The sequence below is a fragment of the Cadophora gregata genome, assembly GCF_030347475.1.
Source record: "Cadophora gregata isolate MNR1 chromosome Unknown scaffold_20, whole genome shotgun sequence".
Lineage (NCBI taxonomy): Eukaryota > Fungi > Ascomycota > Leotiomycetes > Helotiales > Ploettnerulaceae > Cadophora > Cadophora gregata.
The window spans coordinates 280,430-302,704 of NW_026695943.1; the positions used below are offsets into that span (position 1 = coordinate 280,430).

A 22,275-nucleotide genomic window follows, 5' to 3' on the forward strand; every position below is an offset into this window, starting at 1 on the left:
ACAGCAAAGGGGGAAAGGATATGGCGAAGTCCACACTCGCTCAATTTGTCCGAAATCTTTGATGTAAGTCTCATAGAAGACTTAACGATTTCCTCCGAGGTATGTCAGTTTATATTTGTAGATTTTGATCCAAAGTTAAAACTTGGGTCGACTTGACTTTAGTCCATCTCTCAATCAGATTCGCTGGCTTCGGGAGCAAAATGTTCTGTTCCTTCGAATGTATCCTATTTGCGACCTCAAGTCAGAAGCCAGCTGCCACAGAATAGCCTACCGGATCATCGGCTGTTCTCCCTGGCCAGTGGCGGCTTGTCATAAAGCATAATTGGACAATGCCGTGTTGTACCGCAAGGCTGAGTCTCACTGGTTCCCCACCACAAGGCGAAGCCGCGGCCAATGTCACTCAGCCTCGCAGATCTCTGCCATGATGAAACCTCTCACGTCAAATACGACAATGCAACCTCGACGATGAGAAAACTATATCAATTCGTGTATCCGCCAGTAATGGACCGATAATAACATCAAAATTGTGAAAATGGGTTTATTTTCGCACGACGAGAAACCTCCACCGCCCTCATACGAGATGGCCACTTCCCAACAATCAACACTAGGAGTACAAGATACACAATCAACAACCAGAAGATCTCCCTCTCCAGCTCGTCCTCCTCCCCCACAACAATCAAACCTCGCATTCCGCTTCCCCCAGGCATTCGGCTTCTACGCCGCCAGCTCCTTCTCCGGCGATCTTTTCCTCGCCCGAGGGAAAGACGACCCTAACCCCCTCTACTACATCAGCACCCACACCGGCTTCTCCTCCCAGCCCTCCGTAATCCTGCACTCTAGCCGCGACCCCAACTCCCCCCCTTTCGCAACAGCAGACTTCCACTCCTTCTCCAGCACCATCGACCTCACCCTCTTCATCGGCATCCCGCCCGGCTCGCAACCACAAACCACACCCCTCGAATCAACCGGCATGATGTCCTCGTCGCGGATGTTCCAGGCGCCTATCCCGTCTACGGGTCAGCTCGAGACGTTTGAATGGAAGGGCAGTTCGGGACCGGAGGTGCAGATGTTGGAGGGGAGGAGTCATTGGAAGAAGTGCGTGAGGGTTAGTACCGGGGAGGTGGTGGCGGTGTTTACGCATCCGGGTATGAGTCTTGAGAAGAGGGGGAAGATGGCGTTTATTGGGGACAGGGCGAATTTGGGGGAGGCGTTTGAGGTGCTGGCTGTTATGGGGGTGGTTGCTGCGGAGGAGAAGGAGAGGAGGTCGCGGCAGCAGAGGAATCATCATAATGGGGTGAATAATGTCCATAGGTTTTAATGGGGATGGTGAAGGCGGTTCGGTCTTCGTGTATATACTTGGGTGGCGTTCTCTGCGGGGAAATATTATGCTTCGAGATTTCTCTGTTTGCGATCTATCGCGAATAGATCAAATGTTCATGATATGCCTCACCTGAGCACACGAAAGTAAATTTCGTCAGAAACAATGTCAATATTAGCTCAACTATTTACGTTTTAAGGTTCAACATGGTACCTTAGGAATTGTGCCCTCTCTGTTCAAGTTCAGAGGAACAAGTTTGTTGGTGACAAACCCCATTGTATTCAAGTCCACACGGGAGAACTGCACCTTGAGCGATGCTTTTCTGCTCTGCTGGTTTGTGATATCCACTGCTTCCACCTTTTCCACTTTTCTTCGCTAGTCATAATATCTGCAGGATTCCGAATCTGTAACATTCTCTAGATCGTTCGCTAATCGATTCAAAACTACCTGGCACTTGACACTCTACAGGTACCATCTCATATCTCTACCTACCAGACCCCTGGCTTGCATCCCACACCATCATCTCGTCCTCACTATTTGCGATCCCTCAATGCAAAGCTCCCACAGGAACAGCATTCCCCTCACCAAATCCATCAAGATGATACAGCGGCTCAAGCTTCGCGCTCCCCTGGAACAGAATATAGCGCTTGAATGCCCATGGAAGCCACGTACCAGTGTAATATGCCGCGTGACGACGGGTGGGAACCCCGAATATGAAATCGAGTTCTTCGAGGGTGCGTTGTCTACAAGTGGGTTAGTATGATGTTGAAGATGTGGAGGGCGAGAGAAGGAGAGTAAGACGTACTTGGTTTCAGGGAGGAGGAAGAATATAAGTGTAAAAGCTACCATGTTTAGACTGGCGTAGAAGCCAAAAGCTATAATAGATATTAGACACGGTTATTGATCATTTGGGTTCGGAATAAGACTTACCTCCAGTGGGAGTAAAAGCTGCGAGAAGAGATGGGAAGGTCAATCCCAGAATACTCGAGAGCGCGTTATTGACGAAAATACACGACGCAGCTCCAATTTCTCGATGCGACAGAGGAAAGCACTCTGCCGCATAGACGTTTGGAACGGGACCGATACCTGCAGTCTCAAATCAGAATGGAAGTCTCAGATACAATGAGCAAATCTTACCAGGCGAGTAAAACGCCGTAAACAAATAAACGAAAAACGCAATAAGCGGCAACCTCGCGTCCACAGTATCCGGTAACAGAAAACAACACCCCCCAGCAACTAGACACCACGCCATGTTCGGAAATGTAAAAAGCAGTAAGTTTCTTCGCCCATATGTATCGATCGTCCATATCGCAGGCCAAGCAAACAAAAAGTTCACTAATCCGAAGCCGAAGGAAGCGAGCAGTGTTTGGGTATTGTTGTACCCTGCCTCGGCGAAAATGGTCGACGAGTAGAACGCCATGATATTGATCCCTGAGAATTGTTGTGCGACCATTACTATTGCACCGCCCATTGTTGCGCGTCGGATGCGGGGAATGGTGAGGAGTTCGGTGAAGCGGGTGAGGAACGAGGAGCCGCCGAAGACTTCTTCTTCGACGATGAATTGGTTGTAGGCATAGTACTGCAGTGCTATGTTAGATATTGAGTTGAAATAAGATATGTAGAGAAGAAGTAACGTACCAGGTCTCGTGCAGCCATCAATTCGGTGTTTCGGAGGCGGCAGAACGATTGGAAGGATTCTTTGATGCGGTACTTCTTCAAAAGCCATCTTGGAGATTCTGGACAGCGCATTAGCTCTGACTTCGTATGAGTATCAGGAGGTGCCTACCAGGACAGAACCAAATCAAAATGATGATCGGAACGGCAGGAGCAAAAGCTGCACCTAGCTGGAACCTCCAGGCCAATGGGCCGATTTTGTGAAATATGAGGTTAGACGAGAATCCGACGAGAATACCGAACGCCACACACAGTTGGAAAGTCATCACCAAAGCACCACGAATTGTAGCGGGTACCACTTCTGAAGTCATAATCGGAATAGTAGTGATCTTGATACCCATCCCAACTCCCATAATCAGACGGCACAGCAGAATTCCCCACCAGTTCTGGGTGAAAGCTTGAGCAAGAACCGGAAAGATGCAAAACAGTCCAGTAAAGAAAATGACTCCTCGTCGACCCCACATGTTATTCAGAGGATCCGCAAACCATGCTGCGAATAGGCCAGAAATCGAGGGCGCAGCGTTGATTGCTCCGACCAGCCAGGTGTTGTGCTCGATTCCGAATTCCTTGGGAAATGAAAGGTTCGCTCCGTTGGCACCTGCGTTATCCCATCCCTGGACGGCAGAGCCAAGCGAGCAGAGTGCAATGGTAAAATACAGGTCCTTGGGCAAGTGGAATTTGTGGGTGATCTCGCGTCGAAGGTGATGCTTGTCTTCAGTGTCGAGCTCTTCAATGTTGTCAAAGTCATCTGGGCTTTGGGCTACCAGAGCACCTTTCTGGAATATTGACAGTTTGTCTGTCAGATCGTAGGTTTCACAAAAGGTTGCTACGTTTTCGAAGAGCTGTTGCTTGGAGATGCCAGCCAATGGGTTGATGATTCTAGAGAAATGTTAGAATTGAACTTTGAGGGAGCTGGGACTAATGTACTTTGCGTTGATATTATGAGCAAATGTGATCGTATGATGGTCTTCCTTGAGCTGATCTTCGACATGCTCGGAGAAGTTTTTGTCTTTGTGAACAGAAGACATGATTGATTTGGTTTGGGGTTCATGGACGAGAGCGATCGACAGGTGTGGGAAGAGCTCAAGATATAGCTAGGAAATATGAGGGACTCGTGAAAGTTCCAAGACTCTGGAAACCAGGAATTGAACACCAACATTGATTGACAGGGGTACAGCTATTAGCATGCCACTTGTATCGAGGCCGGTCTGGGGAACAAACTTACCCCAGATTGAATCCTCCCCGAATACCAGTACTTGTCACCTGCTACACATGTGCTGCGGGTTTGTGGAGACATGCTGTCCCAAGAACGCTGGAATATGCCGGGGAGGAACAAGCGGGCCAAGTGTCCGGTTCACTGTACAGGTCATACTTTGGGCACCTGTACAGGACCTAGATATGAAGAGAATGGGATCAAGTCCTGTGCAGGGACAATAGACACCTCGGAGAATCAATTGTGGAGTCCGTTCTGGCCTTGCTACGTCCCTTCTGGTCAAGCGTAGACGTCCTGCACAGGGACAGACAGGGACATCCATGCCAAGGACTGTGACCAGCAAGCCGAGGCGAGGACCTGAACAGGTTCAGAGGTCTAGGAACAGGCAGCTTTGCAACCCACTCTTGGCTTTGACTATGTTTAGACTGTGGGATAGTATCGTTCCAGCCAGGAGATGCGGTACCGCCGGTTCTGCTGATGGCGTACGATCCCTCCGCCAAGCATTACCCCGCTGTGCCCTGTGTGTGCCAGCTCCGAGTCATGCAAAGTCCCTGTACGGGGCGTCATGACTAGTCGCAGGACATTTGAGTATATGTTAAGTATGGGAGTACAAGTGAGGATAGAAAGTAGGTGAACAGCTGAGACTTCAGACATTTTCTGATCACCAAAATCATCTAACTATCAAACATCGGGCAAAATGGGAAGCGTCGAGGGTATCAGTTGGCTCGATAAGCTGGAGGAGCAGAGTACGTCGAAAAACCGATTCCCATACTTCAGTATCTAATGTGGAATATAGTGAACGTTGATGTTGACTCCATGGACCCAAAATTCGCGAAAAGTCTTCCATTCAAGCCTCACAATCAAACCAGCAACCAACTTCTAGTCAACGAACAAATGTCTGTTCCCGAGAACAAGGAGATGTTTCTCCAAGCAGTGAAGGAATACAAGAACCAAGGCTGGTCGGCTGTGTTGGACAGAATTGTATGCAATACTCTAAGCATTGTACCAAGCTTCAACTAAGAATCTGCAAACAGAGCGTTCTCATCTGCGCCAAGAACATCGAAAACATCCAGGGTCGCGTCCTTCTCCAGACATCTCCATTCCACGCATATGATACAGACAAGGTGGTGGAACATGCCAGAAACTATGCCCGGGAGTTCGAGAAAGTTGGGATCTCCAAGGATCGATTCTGCATCAAGATCCCTGCCACTGGACCAGCCATGAACGCCGGTCCAATTCTTCTCAAGGAGGGAATCCGAACTTTGGGAACATCGCTCTTCAGCTTGTCCCAAGCCATAGCAGCGAGTCAAGCTGGATGCCTGTACATCAGTCCCTATTACAACGGTAAGTGGAGAAGAAAGTGCTGAGAGAGCGTTGTCTGAAAATCAAATGCAGAAGTCAGAGCCCATGCTGAAGCCAGGCTGTGGCCCAATGTGGAGGATCCTGCTCTCGACCACACCATGTCCGCACGAATGGTGCAGATGCTCGAGACATACAAGCGTCTATACAAAGAGACTGGGAAGGAGCAGCCAATGGTGAAGTCTGCCAGGTAGATAGAGTCCAAGAGAATAGGCGAATTGTGCTGAATCCGCGAAAATAGTTTCATTTCGCCCAAAGAAGCCATGGCAGCTGGCGAGATGGGCTGCCACCACGCTACCATTTCTGCCGATGTTCTGTCCCAATTGGTAGTATTGCCGTACGATGGAAGCAAGCAACCTGGCGAAGGAGTTCCCAAATCCGCACACCCATACAAGAACGCCGGCCCAATTCCCGCTCGTCTTTCAAAGCTCTTGACTATGGATCCACTGGCACCCAAAGGATGGGATGGAAACCTCGCAAGCACCGATATCGATTACTTGGCAAATAGTGGAGCCGAATTGGAAAAATCAATCGAGGCAGATCCGGCCACAAAGACTCGATTGTTTGAGGCTTTGGAGCTATTCAAAGGCGGCGAGCTGAGAAGCAAGGCTGCAATTGAGGAGGCCATGAAAGTCGTGTGAGGAGGTCTGCCGATTCGTGCTTTCTATAGAAATAGAAGATGCAATGCATACTTCTCGCAAGCTTTCTCATGCTTGCCAGCCGTAAAGAAATACATTACTTGGACCATAATTTATCTCGGGCATTGGCATTGGAACGTTGGGAAATACATTTTGATTCACAATCGTGTCATCGAATTGGTGTGCCATAGGAGGTATTCCGAAAGTAGAGTCTAGATGCTCGCCGTAAGTTGTGCCTCGAATAGTGAAAAGGTCGTTGCCGGATGGGTTATACAAGTCTGTCTGCAGTTCTGAGCATGGCAATGTACTGCTTGTAGGAACACCAGTCGACGTAGATGATACTAGCCCCGTGAAAAGTAGCGTAGGATCGCTAGGAGAGGTTATGGGTACAATGTTTTGAGGTAAAACCATTGGGACTTCTGGCCTTGGCAATGAATCTGAAATGGAGTGCCGAATTCCTTCAGTTTGCTGCAGGTCATGGTTTTGACCCCTGTGTTCCTCATCATCACCGTCTCCAGTCGAATTGTCCCCAAAGCCAGCAGGAAAAGTTCCGAATACCTCCTGATCAACTTTGAGCAGTGCCAACACTCCGTCGCCGAGAGGCTTTGGCTGGCATGGGCTCCTATCAGAGAACTGTCCCCGCCATCGATTGACCTCTGCAATAAGCTCCAGGTTTTCAGCGATCAGGGTCTGGACTTCGCTCGCTGCCGCTAGAAACATGGTACGCTGTGTCTGTAGATGCGCTATACTCTCATGAACGATGATGGATTTAGATAACCGTCGACAATCTGCAAGTGCGGGTAGAAGTCGTGCTAGGTCCTGGTCTATCAGTACAGGCGTTTGAAGACGTTCCGAGTAATGTTTACCAGAAATCGTTCATTTAAAGCTTCTCTTCGTTGTTTCTCAATTACACGGTGTGTTGCCCGGTCTTCTGCTGTAAATGCTCTGATTCTTTTTTTGGTTCGTCTCTTGTTTGTGGTGCCATCTGCATTATCTGTAGGGCTGACCGACGGGATTTCTGAAGGTTGAGTCATGGCTAGGAACATAAACACTCGAGGTCGAAGGTCTGTCGCAAGAAAGACGTGCACATCACCTGGAATTTTGAAGTCGTCGACCCGGGGGATAGAAGAATGGGGCATTGTGCTAACGGAACGGTCATTAGAACCTGGATGGCCGCAGCCATGGTTCCGTTTGATTCTGGTGGACCTTCGGGAACCCCGCACTTTATGCCACCCCGCTGTTTGGTCTTTCGTTGGAAATGTACAGTAGTGACAATCCCACCTGCACCCAAGTGGCATCACAGGTGAATCGGGCAAAGAAAGATAAGCGACTGGTTCCAAGGACCTGTTAGTGAATGTGCAATTTTCGAGTGGATCCGAAAAGGTGCGTTCATTTGATTCACACTTTAAGACTTCCAGCGAGCATGCATGTTGGGATCACGAACTCGTCCAGGGAACAGATTTGTCTGACTTTAGGCTACCCAATTCCCCTCTATCACCTTCTTCATCTGCGCAATCATTTGGACGTGTTTCGGCTGTGGCTTGTACTTGTCCTCCTCCTCCCGATGTTCGAAGCCGAATGTGAAATTGAAGCTCTGAACATTCGTAATCGACGCAAGAGCATCGCACACCCCACTATCGAGGAATATTTCTGTGGCCCTCTCGTTGGCAACCTCCATCAGTTTGTCGATTTTCTCCTCTACCTCGTCTGCTTCGTCGTCGCTCTCCCCAAGCATTTCTTCCATCATCATGCTGGAGTTGGCCATAACTTCAACCTCTAACGATATCTCCAGGCTTGCGAGTCTCGACTTTTCAATCACCTTGACAAAATCATTCATGATTGAAGAAGACCGCACAAGCCTCTGAAGCTCCTCGGCGTCATTCTGCCTAATAACATGTGTGTCGTCGTCGATCCAAAGCTCAACATTTTGGGTATGTTCGAAATCAAAGGTCGCATCAAAGTGGACGTTCTGGAATCGAGCAAAAACGTGTGGCTCGAGCAGGCCTCCCTCAATCTCGGGACTGTCGTAGACAACGGCACCATTGACTTCTCTTCCGAATCCTAGCAATGGATTGTGCCTCCATACACCTCGATGTGCGGCGCCAAATTTCAAGTCTTGTGGGTTTTCGCACAAGCAGAAAATATCCCCAGGCTCAACAACGAGAATTGCCTCGGTGTGGAGCATCGTCATAGCCTCGGAATATATCTGCTTATTGGTTCGGAGAATCGCTGGGTGCTTTTTGTATGCCTCGTAATCTTCCGCCGCGAATAGATTGGCTTCTGCTGCGGTGATGTAGTTTTCATCCTCTTCTTCCATATCATCGTCGGAATCGGGCTCGTCTGTATTGTCGTCACTCGCGTTTTCTACGTCCGAGTCTACTTCAATGTCTAACTCATCATCGTCCGACAAGTCATCTTCGAAGGCGTCCCCAGGTGTTATCGATATCATGCTCGTGGGAGTTGGAATGAGGAGATACCGGTATATGTGTAGGCGGATCTCTGTGCATGGTCAGAATTGTAATTCAGATGATTGGGACAGAACTTACCCTTTGGAACCCGAAGGAGATGACATGCTGCATCTGCAGCGGATGTATATTCAATTCCTTCCATGTTGTGTTCGATTGAAGTTTGTGTCGATGAGGGGCAGCCTTTTGTCGCTGAGATTTTTTTTTGTTTTTGGGGAAATGATTGACCGGGTTTTCTTATCGCCACGTGACGCCCCTCAGCGGGGTTGTTTACGTCCTAACCGAGCCCCGGCTTTCCCTTTGCTTTCTTGGGAGTACAACAATATCCAGTGCATGTCCTCCTTTCATTCGAAGACGAGGCTCGGAAGAATCGGGTCCTACGGTATAGGCTCCTTTGCATACGTATCTTTTGATATCGACAACCGATTTCTTGAAAAGTGTATTTATGATGTGGATCCCCACGGGGGTTTTTTTACAGACACTATCTGCACTTCTTACAGACACTATCTGTAAACAGGTATTTTAGATAGATTTTCTATCTGTATTTTAGTTAATTATCTATATTTTTCTTAGCTGAATTCTCTGATTCTAATCGATTTTTAAGGATTTAGAGTAAAAATACAGATATTATCTGTAATTTAAGGAAAATATAGTTATTATCTGTATTTTAAGAGTTTTCTAACTAATAAAGTTAAATATCCCCTCTCTTATCCCCTCCCCCCCTTTCCTTCCCTTCCTTTTTCCTACTCTCTCCCTTAAAGGTAGGTCTCCCTCTAAAGGTAGGTCTCCCTCCTAAGGTAGGTCTGTAACGTTTCTAACTCGGTCGGTGTCGTGAGTACAGACTCGTCGGTTGGTATCAGCTATGAAGTAAGGTAACAAGACGCTCGATTCTCAATAGGAATTGAGACGTTACAAGCAGTGGTAAACTAGGTGTAAACTTGCTATTTGATTTGAGCACGAAGCTCTACTATCTAGGAAACTACCTACTCGTTATATAGAACCTCCGACTTCCTGTGCAAGCCGTGCAAGACGTCTTGCAGGGCGCGCAAGCCCGCAAGCCCGTCTAGCAAGCTAGCACATCACGTGACCCATGTCCACCGTGATCAACATAACTATTATTATGACAATGAGCGTGGAGTATAGTACTACTCGCTAATTCGTACCATTCTCTTGTTGGTGCTATTCTCTCAATGGTACCATCAACCCTTTGGTACCAAACACCGACTGGTGCCATCCACTTGGTAGTACCATCAGTATTATGGTGCCAACCCGTGACTTGTACCAAGACTGAGCCTGGTTCGTGACAAGGTCTCCCTCCCTCCCTCCTAAGGTAGGTCTCCCTCCCTCCCTCCTAAGGTAGGTCTCCCTCCCTCTGTCCCGAGTATTCCGGAGGTAAGTAAAGGGTCTATATTTAACTTTATATTAAAATATGAAAAGTCCGAGTAACCCTTAATACACGCTAAATTACCTATGCTTTTTAATACGTCTATTACAGATATTATCTGTACTTTTTTAATACGTTTATAGCAGATATTATCTGAATTTTATCTATATTTTACTATATTTTACTACTACTAGGAATACAGATAAAATACAGATAAATTACAGACGTTATCTGTATAAAAAACCCCGTAGGGGATGTATTAGTACGGTAAATACGGCTATTAGCGCTTTAATATGATTGATTCATTCCAATAAATTTGCTACGTCCGCTTATTTGGTTTAAAAGTTAAACCCTTTCTCATTTACAGAAATAAGCGGCTTCAAGTTCTTCTTAGACTGGTATCACGACTATCGAATGGGTGTTGGGCAAAAGTTATTTGTTACCCGCGCGTCACTCCTCGTCCAATTCGTCCATTCTTGAGGTCCGTTCGGAATGCTTCATAGCGGGACGATCTTTCCAAGACCTTAATCTCAAGATACAAAAAGAGTTTCAGCGCTTTCAGAAGAGGTGCAGATCGTCATATTAATACTGACTTTCATCCCTTGCATTACCGAACTGAATACACTGCAGATCATCATACAAGTAGAGCTAGTTGACTTGGCACTCTCAATTGATAAGTAAAACCGATTCGCACCCAGCGCTTCCGTTTCAAGAAATGTCCCTGCATCATTTAAACAATGGCAGATTCGATGAAGCTTGGGCAAATCCAAGCTCGGGTACCCCCGCCTGAATGGCTTCAACCAGCCCTTACCGTGAGGGTCATTTAAGCTCCTGCATGGCGTAACTAACTCAGCAGACGATTTGCATTCTGTCAATTCTGCTTCCCAGGGGGTTAATCAGAGTTAGTTCTGGAGCGATAATAATTGGATTGTTTCTATATCTCGTTGAGTCCACCGGGAAGCAGTCACGAGATGCATATCTATCGGGTGTGTCGTGTTCATTGCTGGTGCTTCGATGGATCGATTTGGTTGGCATTCACACACCAGAAACTGATTTCTGGAAGAAGACAAATCCAGAAAGAGATTCGCTGGATAGCCTGTGGAGGCGACTGAAATGGTTCTTTTTACTTTGGAACAATCAAAGGTAAACCACCATGGGATATATCTTTTGTCTGTCCTAACACGTTGATAGGGGAGTCGGATGGAATATTCAGCCCGATTGCCTTCCTAAAGCCCCAGTCGGCCTTTCCGGTAGATTCGATTTTATCAGGCACAGTCTCGCTTCCGTGTTCTGGGCATACGTTGGCTTGGATGTTGTTCAGGTGATGCTAAAGTACACATATGCTACCGCCAACAGGCAGCTATTCGCGATGCCGCTATTAAAGCAAGTTGTTCTCTCCTGGGGGTCGGCATTCAAACTCTTCTTCACAATTTCTCTGTTGTATAACCTTGGTGGCACATTGACGGTTCTTATCAGACTTTACGATCCAGTGGATTGGCCTCCGATCTTTGGGTGTTTTAAGAGAGACGCTTGGAGTATTCGGAAGATGTGGGGATCTTGCTGGCATCAGATGATGCGACGGCCATGTGCTGAGGCTGGAAGAATAACAAAATTAGTGTGCGGCTTTCGCACAGGAAGTTTCGCAAGCAGGTACTCTCAAATATGGGTCGGATTTGCTGTGAGTGCCGCAATCCACCATGCCGGGGCCATTGTAGGGATGTTTGAAGACAATGGTTGGTGGCAGGCCGTGTACTTCATGCTCCAACCATTAGGTATTATGATCGAAGACGGGGTTATTGGGATTGGACGACGATGCGGTATTCGTCCCAGTAGTAGGTTCAACAGTTTGGAACCGAGTTAACAAAGCTAACTTCCTAGGATGGACGAAAGCACTTGGCTTTCTATGGGTACTTGGCTGGTTCTCGTGGAGTCTTAGATTTATGGTTGCTTTTCAACCAAAGGCCTGGTCTGAAGACTTAACGATACCAAGTGCCTTGGCGTTATTATCCAGAAGGTGATATATGGGTCAGGACAGATTGCGGCTGTTTGTCAACTTTCTAACTATACTCAAGTCTCAAGGGCCTTCCGTGTAAGGAGTTCTGTTTCAAGATCTGGGTGGCATACTCTACAAGAACCGGGGCACGTGCGCTCCGGGCAAAATTTAGCGAGCGGATACTCAATAGCCTGTACTTATCCCTCGTAGTCTGCGAAAAACATTTTTATTGTTATCCACAGCGGCTACGCGGGAGCCATGGATATTACAGACGGGATCCCGAGAGTGCAAAGTAGCCTAGCGGAATTGGGATACTTGATCTTTCGCGAAAATATCTTGCAGGTGGTTATAAGGATGACATGTTCTTCGGCCTCTGTAGAGTTCAATACATCCAGGCCCCTTATTGTTTCATCATCCCCATTGGATTTATACCGCCATGTTAAACTCTGAGAACAGCGATTCTTCTGTGAAAGAAGAACCATACACAGATTCAACGCCAAATGTTCCAACGCCTACATCGGACCAAGAACAGCAGTTAACTGTAGAATCGGATGGTGAAGTACAACAAACCCAGCTCCCACCAAGAACAGTCAATGGCATTTCAGTATATCTTTCACCTTGTAATCTACCGCACACACTAATTTTACACTAGTGGGTTCTTGTCGTATTCGCCATGCTTGGGAGCACTTTCCTTTACGCTCTCGATGGAACAATTGTAGCTGATGTAGGCCCGCACATCATCACAACACTTGGAGGCCTCGAGAAGATGCCTTGGCTTGGGACAGCGTTTACTTGGGCCGCCATGGCAACAATACTCATCTGGTCAAAACTGTACTGTCTCTTCGACGCCAAATATCTCTACTTGATTGGCTCCATCATCTTCGAGGTCGGAAGTGCACTCTGTGGTGGGGCACCGAATATTAATGCAATGATTGCAGGAAGAGCAATTGCAGGATTGGGAGCAAGTGGGATCTACGTTGGCTCATTGACTTGTTTGTTCCGTTCACTACTCTCCTCAAAGCCAAGACTAATTGTCGTCGCAGTATTATCTGTCAACACAACCGAGCAAGAACGACCTCGGTACATTGGATTTACAGGACTCTCGTGGGGATCCGGTTTCGTTCTTGGCCCAGTCATTGGCGGTGCGTTTGCCGAATCCTCTGCCACCTGGCGATGGGCATTCTACATCAATCTCGTACTGTTCGGCGTCTTCGCTCCCATTCTAATCTTTCTTGTACCGTCTTACGATCCCAAATCTGGCACTAGATGCCTTGAACGCGTGAAACAGATCGACTGGTTTGGATCGATCGTTGAACTCGGTGCTACTTTAGCGGGTATTATGGCAATCAGTTTTGGCGGGACGGTATATCCTTGGAATGGTGGAAAAACCATTGGGCTATTTGTTGCCAGTGGTGTTGCTTTCATCGTTTTCTTTGCCCAGCAGTATCTCAAGATATTCACAACGGCCGACAATCGAATTTTTCCAATGCAGTTCCTGAATAACAAGCATATGATTCTGTATTGGATTTTGATAGCCGCTCCTGCAGCAGCTGTTCTGGTAAGTGTCCAAGAGAACATCTCACTCGTGAGATAGCACTGACGTGAATCCTAGGGGCCGGTCTACTTCATACCAATCTTCTTCCAATTCGTCCACGGCGATTCTCCTGTTGATGCTGCAGTTCGCCTTCTCCCAATCATCCTAACCTTTGTTTGTTTCGGTCTCGGTGGCGGATTTGTTGTGTCCAAGACTGGTCATTTCTATCCATTATACTTTACTGGGGGTATATTTGCTACAGTTGGAGCTGTGCTCATGTGTGAGATGCCTGCATCATTTGGAGATGAGTAGCTAACGTTTGGAAGTCACGGATATCGATCTCTCTTCTGACTCCGACAAGCTGTACGGTTATAGCGCTCTGATTGGTATCGGTGGTGGTGCAGCAGGCCAGTTATCGTATTCAGCTGCACAGTTCAGGGTGGATCCTAAAGATATTCCAGCTACCATTGGCTTCATTTGCTTCGGACAATACACCGGGCTCACACTTGCCCTTTGCATATCTGGGGCACTCTTCAACAATTTCGCCCAAAACTATGTTACTGACTTGCTTCCACCTGGTACTCCCATTGATATCATCAGAGCAGTCATCCAGGGGCTCGATGATTCATTTCTCGAAACGCAGAGCGCTGAGACCAGGTTGCTGATTCTTGAGGCTGTTGTGGAGGCGATTAAGAAGACATATCCTGTAACTATTGCTGCCGGGTGCCTGATGATAACTGCTACACTCTTCTTGGAGTAAGTCAAAGTCAAAGAGCAAATGCTACCGCATTGCTAACATTGAACAGTCCTCGCGATAGAGCTGTATTTAAGTAACATTAAGGGTGGGCAACAGGGGACGGGTAGCATGTCTCAAAAGAGAGGCAGGACTTTGAACAGACAGTATTTGGTAGAATGGCCCAAATGTGCTAGGATACAGATTGTATTAGATCTCCTTTGGAAAATTTCGTTTTGCTTCTATTTCATATAATCGTGAAATGAAGCAAGCATAAACAACAAGGTTGATCTGTGAGCCTACGGCGTCAGAAACCGTTCATAATCAGACTAAAAACCAAGGTGGAAGGTGGAGTATTTCACTCATCTGAGAACATGCGTATCTACCTTTGAATGTCGTCCCAAAGACCGAGGAGGTTGAAGGCTTGGTATCTTGTGATGAACATGATAAAGTGACCACCGCCCAAGACCAATAAAAGACTAGACTTCCAGGGCAGAGGATCGCTGCACAAAATTCCAAATAAACATATGATCTAAATTTTGATAAGTCCTACCCGTTCCCCTACAAGCTCTTCACTTCCGAGATTACTAGCAATGAACTCTGCGACATCCTCAAACTTTACTGCATTTCGCAAGGATAGACAGTTGCTAAGAACATCCACATAATTTCCCATGAGTGGTGTCAAGGCCGAACTTTTCCAACCCGGCGGTTCAGAAGCCATTGCTTTCAGGGGCGTGCGGCCACTCTGGACTCAAAAATGCTCCTCTGCGGATAAAACCTTTTTAGAGAACGCCGACATCTTCGCAGGACAAATACACGACCACCGTATATTCTTAGACTGTTCCAGAAGTGGAATTTTGTGCACATCATTTGGATACAAGGGCAGGCTATTGACCATCAGTCGAGTTCACTGGGCTCTCAAAAACAAAGACTCACTAATCAAACAATTTCCGGCTTCCCCCGCTCCCAGGTAAATCCAAGAGTAACATCCCTGCCAAGAACCAGCTCCTAATCCGTCTTTTTGTACCAGTAACCTCCAAGGAGGCAACAATTGCAGAGTCGATCTCCATGACATTACTTTTAGGCCAAGCCAGCAGTGGAGCTGCCCCAGCAGCAGTGACAAGAACCTCGGCATCGGAAACGGTCAGCGCAGATGTTGCGGCTGTTTCTGAGGTCGCATCGCCTTGTATAATCTGTAGCTTTGAGATTACAGAAGATGGAAGAAGGTCATTTAACTTTTGAGGATTTCGGGCGAACACGCAGACTTGGTGGTTATGTGCCAGAAGAGCGGGGACAAGGCGCGACCCCAGGTTCCCGGTTGCGCCTAACAGGAGGGCTTTCATATTTTCCTAGTTAGTAAGGACTGTCTGAGAGGAAGTAGATGAATAAATACCTGGAGAGCTAGACGGCAAAAGCCTAAGTCGTGAATAGGCTATTCAGCTTGGCTACGCGAGCCAAAGGACAAGGCATAACGACGATTCACGTGGTGCCAATAAAACTTGTCGAGATTTCAGGGATACGCAATCTCATGGCGAGTTAAACTGTGTCCATGGAAGGAAGATTTGACTGTCCTCATTCAGTAATTGCGAATGGAATTTAAAACCTTCTTCAAGTCAATGTGGTGCAGCAGCTAGAGACCCTTTGGTAGAAACTCTCCATTTGCGTAATCAAGAATGTTGAAACCTCCTGTTGATGGTGATCTAAAGATTCTTCACTGTGCAGTCATGAAGTACGAAAAAGAACTATGGCATCCGAACGGATACAGACTGTTCAGCAACCAAAGCAGTCTAGAACATCTTCAAGTATCTGTCAGTGCTACAGAGATCAAATTAATGCCGCCAGCAACGGCCTTTTAGCGGTGGAAGAAATCCGACTTCGGGTTGATGGTAGGACAGGCAGAAGCCTGCATATTGTACTACCACACATCAGACTACTGAGAAAGTACCGAGTTTCTCCATTGAATAAACACTCTCAGAATAAGCCACCAATAGCGTCGTGTATCTCAGGATCAAACTACTTTTATAAGTGCAATGCCTTGTACTCTTGCTCGGACCATGCAAAGCTGGGTCTTCCAATCGCGCTGGGAATGGGAACATTTCTTTGAGAGGGGAACTTCGAAGACCATCCCGGCACTCTGGTCTCCAAAACTTTCTTCTTCTCTCAGAGTGGGTGAATAACAACTTCCATTTCCAGTCATTTACCTCCGGTCCGGTCTCTTACTCATCTCGCTTAGGTCCAGCAGCTTGTCGAGTCCAATCTTAAATACCTTCTCTGCTGCTAAAGAACGAGAGAGAAAACGTCAGCTTTCACTCTTCTCTTCTCTCAAGGCTCCAAGATGTCATCCATCAGCTTCTTGACATGCATCTTCATGCTTTTCATTCTCGGAGCAGTATCCAAACCTCTCGACGACCTCTCCACAAACTCGTCCCTGGTTGAGCGAGCTCTACCTCCCATCCGCCCCAAGGACCCAAAACGAGGCCACTCATTCCACAACACAGACTACCTTCAGAAATGGGGCGGTGCTGGAAGTCAGGTCTCATGGGCTTACAACTGGGACTCGTCCATGCCTTCAAGCTTTCCAAAGAACCTCGAGTATGTTCCCATGTTGTGTTGTGGAGTAATGGTGCAGATCATACTAGACAGGTAAGTACCTCATAGACTTTCTCTCCGACATGCCATTAACAGTATCAGTGGGTCACAAACGCCAACGCTGCCATCGCTCGTGGATCCTACCACCTTCTCTCATTCAACGAGCCAGACCGTTGTGCAAGCGGAGGGTCTTGCATGTCGCCCAAAGATGCAGCGAACGCTTACCGCACTTTCATGGTCCCGTTCGCTGGACGAGCATATCTTGGAGCACCAGCTGTGACAAACGGACCATCTGGGATGAAATGGCTGAAGGAGTTCTTGTCGCTTTGCACGGGCTGCCATATCGACTTTGTCCCTATTCATTGGTATGACTCTGCTACCAATGTTGGGTACTTTAAGAACTACATTGCGGATGCTCATGCGGTTGCTGGGCATGACTTGTGGATTACTGAGGTAGGAAGTTGAAGTCAAGTTCTATTGGCAATGGAAACACTGACCTCAATAGTTCAACGGCTCAGGCAGTTCCGCTGAAAAGGAATCATTCCTTCGTACTGTGATCCCATGGCTTGATGCTCAGTCGTACATCACGCGCTACTCTTGGTTCTGGTGTGACGCGAAGTCTACTTTGGGAGCAATCGTGGACAAGAAGGGAAATCCGACGAGCCTAGGGATAGTGTATGGCTATCTGGCATTTTGATGGCTTGAACACCTACTGGTTGCTGGACGTTGCTGCCCTATTGGTGAATTGTGCGATGCATATCTGGCAAATCTCTGTTTGATGAAATATTGAATATTGATTGCATTATGTGACTTCCCGTCAAATAGGCCCGAGCTCTGGTCTGCTAACTCTCTCCGGCTTTCGATAAGCAATCTCATCTATTGATCGGCTTCGCTATTTTGTCTTCCCGTTCAGCTATGTAGCGATGTTGATCTGTGGCTTAGAGTATGTACTCGTCGGTTGAAGCTCATACGCCTAGTACGGAGTCATGGCGGGCGTGAACATGTTTTTGTTTGGGAGCGATACCTGCCTGTACTGTATTTCGACGCATGTGCGCTAGATTTCATCCCTGACAGAACGTGTGTTCCAAACCACAGTTACCTTACTGGGGTCAAGCCGCAAGATCGTGCCAAAATAATTGAAGAGAAAAAAAAGGAGGAGCGAAATGACTTGGAATAGTTCAAGAACTTCTCACTGTATTCCCACTGGGAGGGAATCGTTGCGTTGTTGGAAAATGCTCTCGTTGTTACTCACTTTGAGTTCACGCGCAACTTCCCTTTCCTAATGACTGAAAGCCTCTTCCGTACATAATCTTACTCAAGCTTTGATGTTTAAACAATCTGAGGTACTTGACTGCTACAACTGCCCAAATTCTGTAATAGCGCTTAGAACTGCATCTCTGTATGCCACCATCCCAGGGCTTCTAGGGTGAAAAGTTTTGATCTGTCTAGTCGGCAAATAGCCAGCAATTTCTTGATTGTTGAAATCTCCGGCTGCGATAGCCATTTGCGCTGCCTGATATCTTGTTGCCTCTGGTCCCGTGGGGTCTCCTGAAATTAATATTGAAACTTGACACATCGCGTAAGCATACGGGTCTGGATCGGTTTCCAGCGCGTTTTCGCACGAATCCGCATTCGGCAAAACGATGCCACCCGAGGAGATGATTGATGCTATCTGCTGCCTCTAGAGCGTCTGTCACGTCCGCGGCGGACTCAATACTAATATCCTTCCGACCACTGAGGAACAACCAGGTGTCGGTGCCAGACTGATCGGGCTCGTGGAATTCACCATTTGGGTTCCCGCACCATCGATGACCTGCAGAGAAAGGAGGCGCGAGGTTGACGAAGTGGACCTGTGATAGACCATATTCACTATTGGCATTCAATACAGCGTTGGCAATAGCTCCATTAAGGCGGGACACGAGTGTGTTTAGTTCAGTTCGGAGACCAGCTGAGAGGTACACAATACGACTTATTGGCCAGTCCGAGGGTGGCCTGTAACCTCCCCACATATAGTGGAACGATGTGTCTTCGAAGTCGCTTGTAGCATCATTAAAGAAGTTCACGTAGCTGGTGACATAGAGGTGTAGGTTCTGTTGCATTTATGTCAATTGCTGCACACTAGATTTGACTGATTGAACTGCGGATTTACTTACGTCGCGATTGGCTTTGCGTAAGATATCAAGGTAAAATTCTTTCAGTTTGTATGGCAAGCCTGTCAAGCCCTGATCAGACATGTAGCTTGTAGCTTTATTTTGAGCAGCAACACAATTAGCGCGATTTGTCGAACCCCAATGTGCTGTGTTAGGTGTGACAACGCAAGACGTGACCAGGCTGCTGAATCCGACATCATTGCCACCAATTGAGAGAGTGGCAATAGAGGCGCGTCCCGGGTTACTCCAGCTAAACGCATAACTTACTGATGAAAGCTCACAACGTCAAGGTCAAATCAGCATGTGTCACAAATCGGTGTCTAACCCTATTGAAAGAAATATGTCACCTAGCTTTGCCTAAGGCTTGGCAGACCATACCAAGGGGGTTATGATTATGCAGTCCCATATTTTCAAGTTGCGTTTTCTGGCTGGCTGAGTGGCGGGGAAGGAATTGCGGCCATACTGCGGCGGGCGCATAAATGTTGCTAAAGAAGCAGCAGAAGCGCTTTCGATACGAAAAGAAGGGCGAGGTTTCTTCGCACCTGAGGACAGTGAGCCAAGTCTTCCTCGCCAGATAAGCCAATTCGTGACGTAGACCCACCCAGTGCTTGTACGAGTTGTTCATAGTAGCTGTTTCTATATACTGATACTGATCAACGTCTAATTAGTCAAATGGCTGTGGAGATACACACCAGATTGTGCAAATCCAAACAAGTCAGGGTCGAGATCTTCGTCCGCCTTCAGCTTGTTTACCTGCAGGATCTTATCAGTGGTCGGTAAGCGAAGGTTCGCATGGCGGCCGACATACCTCGATTGAGCTTGATAACCCGTCCAAAAGCTGCAGTGGGGGACGGCCCCGCATCAGGCTAGTGTGCCAACAGGCCGTCAGCCGAGCAGTGCAGCAAACGTCAAGGCTTCCATATTTGAGCTTCTCGTTAAACCTCATCTTTACCTATCTTCAACTTCATCATTTCTGTCTTACCTGATCTGCAATCCTACTTAGCCCAGCTCATACTGCCGCTCATCATTCTCTTTGACAATCATAATAACAAGTGCAGTCCCAAATGGCTGTCTACAACTGGCTTCGAATGTAAGAACTCCCTGCTGTCTCTGCGAATCTCTACTAACCAATCACAGTATCCTCAGCATCCTTTCCCTTCTCTCATTTTTCCCTCAACTCCAGCGCATCGTCAGAACAAAGTCCAGCAGAGATATCTCGCTCGCTTATGTCTTGCTCAATACCATAGCCGCCACGGAGCAGTTCGCCCTAGGCTTTTACTTTATCGCCACGCATAATCTGGACTCTGATTTCTTCGTCAGCGCGCCACGAAACCTTGGTGATTGGCTTAACCTCGCACAGCTCACGATAGTGTGGGCCATGTTTCTGATACTGTAAGATCATAATTCTTGACAAATATGCACACCTGTTCAAACCTTTCTAATGCCACTAAGTTTTGCAACATGTCTATGGTATGTACCCAGCGATACTCCAAGGAAAAGAGTTATCGCACTCTACATATCGTTCCTCCTTATATCTGTGGTACCCCTCCTCATCGACTTGCTTAGGGTTAGGGTTTGAGGTTTGGGTTATATTTGTTTCTAACTACGCTAGCTTGCGACGAGTGTTTTTATCTCTCTCTAATAGTCTTGAAATACAGAAGGACTATACTAATAATACAGAGGGTAAGAGCCTGAAGGTGTCAGGGGTACAGAAGGTAGAGTACTAAGACAGAAGGAGATAATACAGGGTAAGTGGAGTGTGTACCAAAGGGTAAGTAAAGTGTGTATCAGAGGGTAGGTAGAGTGTGTGCCAAAGGGTAGGTAGAGTGTGTACCAAAGGGTAGGTGTAGTGTGAGTCGCAGGGTAGGTAGAGTGTGTACCATAGGGTAGGCAGAGTATGTACCACAGGGTAGGTAGAGTGTGTACCAAAGGGTAGGTGTAGTGTGAGTCGCAGGGTAGGTAGAGTGTGTACCATAGGGTAGGCAGAGTATGTACCACAGGGTAGGTAGAGTGTGTACCACAGGGTAGGTGTAGTGTGAGTCGCAGGGTAGGTAGAGTGCGTACTATAGGGTAGGTAGAGTGTGTACTAAAGGGTAGGTAGAGTGTGAGTCGCAGGGTCGGTAGAGTGTGTACTATAGGGTAGGTGTCGTGTGTGCCGTAGGGTAGGTGTAGTGTGTGTTATAGGGTAGGTGTAGTATGTGCTGTAGGGTAGGTATAGCGTGTGTTATGAGCTACCTACGTGCTAGGATCGAGGTTGCAGCGATTCCTCGAGCCTGAGTTAGGGTGCTAGCGATATACCCGTCTAACCACTTAGCCCTAGAGTGCCCTAATAGGCCCTGTAGGGCCTTATAGGTCTTCGCTGTTTCGGCTTCCATTAGGCCTCCTGCCGAGAAGATCAGGGGGTGAAATACAGGGCCTAAGTCGCTGTATTTAAGCCGTTTAGCGTTTGCTGCCTCTGATAGCGTAGCATAGGCTTCTTCGCGTGCTGAATCCTTGTTGATTGCTACTATTTGAACGTCGTAATAGTGCCTAGAAGTACCTATAAGCACTGAAAAATCCGGTCGTTGGCTGTTTTCTAGGGCTATAGGCGTTCTAGCTGGCGTAGGCTCCGATTCCACTTTAAGGTCTTCCCGGCTAGAAAGGGTAGTAATAAATGCACGGGTAACCTGGTTATGGCGTATAATCCAGCGTCGTTCAGCACCTCTACAGGTGTCTTCGTGGCCTATTTGAGGGTAGGCTCCACAGGCGGTACAGGGCGAAATAGGGGGCTTTACAGGGAGTAAGAGCCTAGTCCGTAGTGCTTCGGTAACTGTAGAATCCGCTAAAAGGTGGTGTTTTTGCGTGGGCAGGGTTCTAAGCCAGTATCGTCCGAGGTAGCTAGCGTTCTCAAGCTTCGATTTTAGCGCTTGTTTTGATAGGGTAGGTAGAATCTTCTCTTAGGGGTCTTGGTTAACGCTAGAGAAGACCTCTTAAGCTGTCGGTACAGGGCGTCTAGGGGGTTCCGGGTAGAGATTAGAGCATATAGCCACTAGAATCGATCGAGAGGCTTCCTTAGCTGCCCTATAGAGCCCTGGGGCTAATAAGGCGTGTATAGGGAGCCCTAGGCCTCCCTCTCTCACTGGAAGAGAGAGTAAAGCCTGGCGAATTAGGGTAGTCTTCTCCCCTGGCTCCCTAGCGATTAGGGCTTGTACAGCGTACTTGATTCGTAGGTCCGCTAACCTCCAG

At 47.5% G+C, this 22,275-nt stretch overlaps 11 protein-coding genes across 12 annotated transcripts; 6 read left to right on the plus strand and 5 right to left on the minus strand.

Moving 5' to 3' along the window:
* Nucleotides 1–532: 532 nt before the first annotated feature.
* ONS95_008546 (uncharacterized protein) lies at nucleotides 533–1,318 on the plus strand (the record flags this gene model as incomplete). Its single annotated transcript, XM_058502101.1, has 1 exon — nucleotides 533–1,318. One exon carries the CDS (start codon nucleotides 533–535, stop codon nucleotides 1,316–1,318), a length of 786 nt encoding a protein of 261 aa, XP_058349271.1.
* Nucleotides 1,319–1,865: 547 nt separating this feature from the next.
* Nucleotides 1,866–4,020, minus strand: ONS95_008547 (uncharacterized protein; the record flags this gene model as incomplete). The annotated part of the gene is made up of 7 exons (XM_058502102.1): nucleotides 1,866–2,061; nucleotides 2,124–2,193; nucleotides 2,249–2,404; nucleotides 2,456–2,897; nucleotides 2,957–3,054; nucleotides 3,105–3,871; nucleotides 3,920–4,020. 7 exons carry the CDS (start codon nucleotides 4,018–4,020, stop codon nucleotides 1,866–1,868), a joined length of 1,830 nt encoding a protein of 609 aa, XP_058349272.1.
* Nucleotides 4,021–4,902: 882 nt separating this feature from the next.
* ONS95_008548 (uncharacterized protein) lies at nucleotides 4,903–6,205 on the plus strand (the record flags this gene model as incomplete). Its single annotated transcript, XM_058502103.1, has 5 exons — nucleotides 4,903–4,951; nucleotides 5,002–5,186; nucleotides 5,240–5,549; nucleotides 5,601–5,754; nucleotides 5,806–6,205. The coding sequence occupies 5 exons, from the start codon at nucleotides 4,903–4,905 to the stop codon at nucleotides 6,203–6,205; spliced, it is 1,098 nt and encodes a 365-aa protein (XP_058349273.1).
* Nucleotides 6,206–6,271: 66 nt separating this feature from the next.
* On the minus strand, nucleotides 6,272–7,341 carry ONS95_008549 (uncharacterized protein; the record flags this gene model as incomplete). The annotated part of the gene is made up of 2 exons (XM_058502104.1): nucleotides 6,272–7,021; nucleotides 7,069–7,341. The coding sequence occupies 2 exons, from the start codon at nucleotides 7,339–7,341 to the stop codon at nucleotides 6,272–6,274; spliced, it is 1,023 nt and encodes a 340-aa protein (XP_058349274.1).
* A 332-nt stretch (nucleotides 7,342–7,673) lies between these two features.
* ONS95_008550 (uncharacterized protein) lies at nucleotides 7,674–8,812 on the minus strand (the record flags this gene model as incomplete). Its single annotated transcript, XM_058502105.1, has 2 exons — nucleotides 7,674–8,701; nucleotides 8,749–8,812. 2 exons carry the CDS (start codon nucleotides 8,810–8,812, stop codon nucleotides 7,674–7,676), a joined length of 1,092 nt encoding a protein of 363 aa, XP_058349275.1.
* A 1,835-nt stretch (nucleotides 8,813–10,647) lies between these two features.
* ONS95_008551 (uncharacterized protein) lies at nucleotides 10,648–12,077 on the plus strand. Its single transcript, XM_058502106.1, has 3 exons — nucleotides 10,648–11,194; nucleotides 11,243–11,883; nucleotides 11,930–12,077. Exons 2-3 carry the CDS (start codon nucleotides 11,376–11,378, stop codon nucleotides 12,067–12,069), a joined length of 648 nt encoding a protein of 215 aa, XP_058349276.1. The 5' UTR covers nucleotides 10,648–11,194; nucleotides 11,243–11,375; the 3' UTR covers nucleotides 12,070–12,077.
* A 245-nt stretch (nucleotides 12,078–12,322) lies between these two features.
* Nucleotides 12,323–14,464, plus strand: ONS95_008552 (uncharacterized protein). 2 transcript variants are annotated; one of them, XM_058502108.1, is made up of 6 exons: nucleotides 12,323–12,648; nucleotides 12,697–13,036; nucleotides 13,088–13,602; nucleotides 13,657–13,858; nucleotides 13,905–14,334; nucleotides 14,385–14,464. In XM_058502108.1, the coding sequence occupies exons 1-6, from the start codon at nucleotides 12,481–12,483 to the stop codon at nucleotides 14,410–14,412; spliced, it is 1,683 nt and encodes a 560-aa protein (XP_058349278.1). In that variant the 5' UTR covers nucleotides 12,323–12,480; the 3' UTR covers nucleotides 14,413–14,464. The 2 variants fall into 2 exon arrangements, with proteins under 2 accessions (XP_058349278.1, XP_058349277.1); XM_058502107.1 differs by having other exon boundaries at nucleotides 13,657–13,856.
* Nucleotides 14,465–14,599: 135 nt separating this feature from the next.
* Nucleotides 14,600–15,655, minus strand: ONS95_008553 (uncharacterized protein). The gene is made up of 3 exons (XM_058502109.1): nucleotides 15,248–15,655; nucleotides 14,698–15,198; nucleotides 14,600–14,610 (listed from the first exon to the last, which is right to left on the minus strand). The coding sequence occupies exons 1-2, from the start codon at nucleotides 15,652–15,654 to the stop codon at nucleotides 15,063–15,065; spliced, it is 543 nt and encodes a 180-aa protein (XP_058349279.1). The 5' UTR covers nucleotide 15,655; the 3' UTR covers nucleotides 14,600–14,610; nucleotides 14,698–15,062.
* Nucleotides 15,656–16,622: 967 nt separating this feature from the next.
* On the plus strand, nucleotides 16,623–17,651 carry ONS95_008554 (uncharacterized protein). The gene is made up of 3 exons (XM_058502110.1): nucleotides 16,623–16,954; nucleotides 17,003–17,353; nucleotides 17,406–17,651. Exons 1-3 carry the CDS (start codon nucleotides 16,823–16,825, stop codon nucleotides 17,595–17,597), a joined length of 675 nt encoding a protein of 224 aa, XP_058349280.1. The 5' UTR covers nucleotides 16,623–16,822; the 3' UTR covers nucleotides 17,598–17,651.
* Nucleotides 17,652–18,079: 428 nt separating this feature from the next.
* Nucleotides 18,080–19,228, minus strand: ONS95_008555 (uncharacterized protein). The gene is made up of 2 exons (XM_058502111.1): nucleotides 19,054–19,228; nucleotides 18,080–18,990 (listed from the first exon to the last, which is right to left on the minus strand). Exons 1-2 carry the CDS (start codon nucleotides 19,132–19,134, stop codon nucleotides 18,346–18,348), a joined length of 726 nt encoding a protein of 241 aa, XP_058349281.1. The 5' UTR covers nucleotides 19,135–19,228; the 3' UTR covers nucleotides 18,080–18,345.
* An 886-nt stretch (nucleotides 19,229–20,114) lies between these two features.
* On the plus strand, nucleotides 20,115–20,442 carry ONS95_008556 (uncharacterized protein; the record flags this gene model as incomplete). Its single annotated transcript, XM_058502112.1, has 2 exons — nucleotides 20,115–20,140; nucleotides 20,188–20,442. Coding segments are annotated over 2 exons (281 nt in total), but the record flags the coding sequence as incomplete, so codon positions are not given.
* Between the last annotated feature and the right edge of the window lie 1,833 nt (nucleotides 20,443–22,275).